Below are 4,655 nucleotides of genomic sequence, written 5' to 3' on the forward strand. Positions count from 1 at the left end.
TGTCAGGCCCACGAAAAACAATTTACGCACACTTGACGCTAAATTTGGCCAGCCCCTAAGCGGCGTCAGCTGTTTTGAGAATTCTTTTGGAAAACGACGTGCATTTACACTGCCCTATGGGTGCCCCTAACGAAGCCGCCTATTTCTTTGACGCTCTATCGTCAGTCGGATGCGCACAGTTTGGGCACGCAAGCGCACTTCGACCGTAGAAAAAGGCACAGCAAAGCAGCAGCAGGGAAAATGCAACGTCCCGTACGCTACGGACAGACGTCATAGCGATGGAAAAGATCACCTACTGCCCTACCGCTTGATCCGTCCGGGTTACGCATCATAATGCTCGCCGGCACAGTATTTTTGTACGGCACGGTGCGAAAAATGCGAGAAAGTTTTCCGATCGGCCGACAGTCCGGTACGGCATCCGTCCGACTTGGCAGTGCGTGTTCAGTGCGCAGGCAAAGCTGTGTTAAAGTGTTTTTTTAATACAAACCCCGTTGAGTGTAAAATTGTGTTAGGTCGAGTTTTTCGAACGTTAGTTGATCTTGTGAAGAAACTTTGAGAGTGTAGAAATTACTGTAAAAAGGTGATGATAAGTGCAGGGAGTGATCATATACTAGGATTGTTATGCAACTGTTACCAAACGATGCAAAACTGTGCGTGTGTGCGCCATTAGATGCACCAATGTGCATCTGTGTCATATTTGTGGTGTTGGTCAATTATTTAGTGAAAATCTAATGGGAATTTTATTAATATTTTGTCTCTCAAATATTTGATTAGATATTATAATTTCACCATAAAAAACTGCTTCATTGTTTATTCTTATTCTATAACAAATAAATTATCATATAAATATTGAACAAAATTTCCTTCAAATTATTCTATCAAATGAATACAAAAGAGGCAGGCATGCAAAACAAACGCAACAACGTTCACACGGAAACAAAATAGCGAAGCAATTTTCAATTTGCACACTTGTTTTTTTTTGTCGCTTCCCATTTTTCCACCTCTGCTCCCATCTTGCTCCCAAGACACCTTTCTTTCCTCCTCGTTCGTCAGTTTCTATTTCCATCAGCCACCGCTTCAACCGCTGACAGGCCATAACTCGTGAACTGTATCGACAGCATGCCTCCCAGCATCCTCGCTTGTGGTCGCGCTGTTTCCAGTTTCCGTGGCAAAGTGCCGAAACAGTCGCACTTCCGCCGAAACTTTGTGTGCGTGCGTGTGAGTGCCGTGAACGGTTGTGAATGGTGAACCGCTTTCATTTTGAGCGCTCAAAGCGGGGTGAAAGAACAAACCTTTTTTCTTCGGACAAAAAAGTTTTAATTGAGTGTCACAAGGGTGGTGATGGTGTTTCTGTGCGTAGGTTTGTGTCGGAACGAGAAAAAGGTGTGTTTCTGATAGGTTCAGCGGTAGTGAGATAGTACTTGGAACTAGGTATTAGGAATAAGTGTAAGAACTAAGGACATGTAAAATGTTGCATACAACGTATAGAGACGCATGAACTAAGCTCAAGAATACGTGTTGAAGGAAATCGTGAATAAATAGCAAAATTTCAGGCTTCTTTGATATTGCAGCAATCGTGAGACTAGAAGGCGTAGCAGTCGTGCAATCATGCAACCCAACTTAACAAACAAGGTAAGATTCATTGGAAGTGAAGTATGAAAGAACAAGTAGTAAAAATTGTTACTTAATCGTAATTCAATGCTTTGTGTTCGACAAATGTTTGATGACTTACTATACTTTTTAAACAACAAATTAGAAGAAGGTTGTTTGGAGCTCGATCTACGAAGCGATTACTTAACAAACATTTATTTAATTTTTCGCTCCACTTTAATCGACTCACATAGTTTTATGCTACAATTTCATGAACCACCGCAGAGCTTAATATTCCCTTTTGTATGCACTATTGACGTTTCATTTTCATCCCCCCTTTACCAACCGTGTGCAGCGTTTGTCCATCTGCGGATGGAAAAAAAGCGGCAGCGAGAAAACGAAGCTGGTGCCGTGGGATGTGATCGATCGGCTGGTGGTACCGATTATTTGCTGCCACGCTGCGGCAATTCTCATTTCCGGTGCACTGAATCTGCTGCGAATTTCCCAAGTGTCAGCGCTGGTCCTGTTCATCCTGTTCACCATCCTGACCGTCAGCGGTGTGTTCTTCTACCACAGCCTCACGGTAAGTCCAACGACCTATACCAAGAAATACAATTTGCTCCGGCTGCTGCTGCTGCTTATTGAAGCACGCGTTGGGAGTTTACCACCGTTGCATTCAATGTCCCCCGCGGGTGTGAATGGGGAGAATGGGCAGCAAATAATGCAACGCAAGAAGTAGCTACTGGCGAACCAAAGCCGGCAAAAAAGAAGCGAAGGTAGTTACTGAAATCAGCGGCCTCGAGGGCGTACCATGGGTAGACACGGTGCGAAGCCATGCATAAATCTCAAACTTTCAAACTCTTGTCCCGATGCAGCTTCCTTCGCGAAAGCACATCCCCAGACGGCGTTTGTCCTCGTGCGGTTGCAAGTTGACAAACTAAAAAAGGAAAGAAGTAAAAAACACACACACCCACACCTACAGTTCCCTGTAACAGCTTGGTTACATCAAAGTGGGCAGTTTTTTCCAAAGAAAGTTAACCCAGATCTGTGCAACATTCGCATCGCACAAGCATCGTCGTCTCCATTACTCCCGGGGCTGGGCCAAGGCAACGCTGTGCCTTGCTTACTGCTTTGTGGTATTAAAACAATGCACTTGTACGTGGAATGGAAGTTTACACTACAAGAATTTATGTTTTCTTAAACTTTAGCCACTGTTCGGTCGTGCAACAAAAGGATTCATCAAGGATTCAGTGGCTGTGCTGGCTGGATCTTGAGGGCATTGTAGTGCCGTTGTTGTTTCTTGTCTCAACACTCACTTACAAGCTTGCTTCGGCAAGATCCTTGCGAAAGACCTTCAGTTTGTTTCTGTTTCAGCTATGCTTTTTACTATTGACGTCAAAATGTTGTTCAGTGTTCGCAGCATAAGCAGTTTGTTTAGAACAGTTTGTGGAGAAAAAGAACAAAACCGTGCATTGTTGGCCCATTGCATCACAGATGGGCACAGGTGCATAATCTATTAATTTATTTAGTTGATGCATTGAGAAAGATTAATGGTATTGTTCGTTTGTTGTCTATTTTGCTATTTTGATCGGTTTCTGTACCATTGAGTAAAGAGACTCAAAAATGGATGGCCTCTCAACAATGTAACGTCAAAATTAGAAGAATCATTCTTAAGCATAATTCTTTTCCGAGAGTCCTTAGCCTACCCTTGCTTGCTTCCATTTTGAATTTATTCTTCCCATAACTTAATATTTAGTCTTGCTTAAGGTAACGCGGTCCGAACGGGGTTCGATACCCTACCAGCACCGTTGCCACTTCGTACTACGGACAGTCTCATGCTTAACTGTATATCAGTCATTGTTAGGCTCTTCACAATCTTTCGTCTACCTATATGTTTATAATTCTACCTATACTAAAAAAAAGTATATTTTAGCAATAAAAATCACAGTATTTATGTGATAAACATACCCAATATTTCATTTATTCCAAAAATGTATAAAAAAACACGCCTGTTTTAGCTTTTAGCTAAGAATTCTATCACAAAAAAATGTAGAGCAATTTAAAAACTTTTTTAAAGAAAAAGCATATCTATGTTATGGGTGTATCATTGAGACCAGAAACAAGAACTCGCTTTAAAAAACATATTCTCATCTGGTGAGTTTGTTTGAGAAGAAGAAAAGCCCTGCATTGATTGCATGTGCCTGTCGTATTGCATACTTTTAGGCTGAATTTTACTTTTGCGATCTGGGCCGCTGTATCTACAACCAGTTCAGCCGATAAACATTACCCGGAGAGACTGCATCCGCGCAGTACAGCCCTGATTTTCTTCTTAAAATTTAATATTATTAACTTTTTCTCTGTATTAAATAAAACTATAGCTCCTCTGATTTTCTTCTTAAAATTTAATGTTAATAACTTTTTCTCTGTTTTAAATAAAACTATAACTCCTGGCAGCAGATGCTTTGCCACTGATTCTACACAATAATCTGTGTCTGTAGGGTATCCAAGTTAGGCTAAGGAATTATTATCACTATCTTTAAACCTCACTAAATTCATAAGAAGACATTCCGTATGAGTTCTTCCTTCGAATGTAAGGGCATTTCCTATTGACTCTGGTTTTGAACGAGATTTTCTAACGATAACTTAACAGTTTAATCTGCAGACCGTGCAGCCCAGTTTATAAGCTTAAGACTTATCTTATCTTTATTCAATAAAAAATTCAAACATCCCAGAAGAAGAAGAGTTGTTGACATTCTTTCAAATTGATGGTATGTTTCGAATAGGCTAGCGAATGATGAGTAATTTTTAACTATTTGAATAACATGAAGTTTATCGGACGGAGGGGCGACCACGAGAAATGGTCTTCAGACGTCAGTACCGGGCTTCTAATCTCATTTGGACCGTTCCTCCACAGTGAGGACTGACCATGCAATTATGAGGTAACAATAAGTCTAGTAAGCCAAACATGGCAGGCAATATTTAAGAGGTCGTTAGACCAAAAGATTTTTCGGACGATGTTTGCTACTTCTTACAAAAGACAACACACTCACAGACACACTGCTTCA

At 41.1% G+C, this 4,655-nt stretch overlaps 1 protein-coding gene across 6 annotated transcripts in view; it reads left to right on the forward strand.

Moving 5' to 3' along the window:
* Positions 1-270: 270 nt before the first annotated feature.
* The window catches only part of LOC118507913 (D-beta-hydroxybutyrate dehydrogenase, mitochondrial-like), a 47,174-nt gene continuing 42,789 nt past the window's right edge, over positions 271-4,655 (forward strand). The window contains exons 1-3 of one of the 6 annotated variants that reach the window (XM_036047207.1): positions 271-580; positions 1,572-1,632; positions 1,946-2,173. In XM_036047207.1, the coding sequence (XP_035903100.1) occupies positions 1,609-1,632; positions 1,946-2,173 (252 nt within the window). In that variant the 5' untranslated portion in view covers positions 271-580; positions 1,572-1,608. Of the gene's footprint in view, positions 581-998; positions 1,384-1,553; positions 1,633-1,945; positions 2,174-4,655 lie in introns of those variants that run through there. The other 5 variants (XM_036047210.1, XM_036047208.1, XM_036047206.1 and 2 more) reach the window with 5 other exon arrangements.

Source organism: Anopheles stephensi, chromosome 2 (genome assembly GCF_013141755.1).
Source record: "Anopheles stephensi strain Indian chromosome 2, UCI_ANSTEP_V1.0, whole genome shotgun sequence".
Classification (NCBI taxonomy): Eukaryota; Metazoa; Arthropoda; class Insecta; order Diptera; family Culicidae; genus Anopheles; species Anopheles stephensi.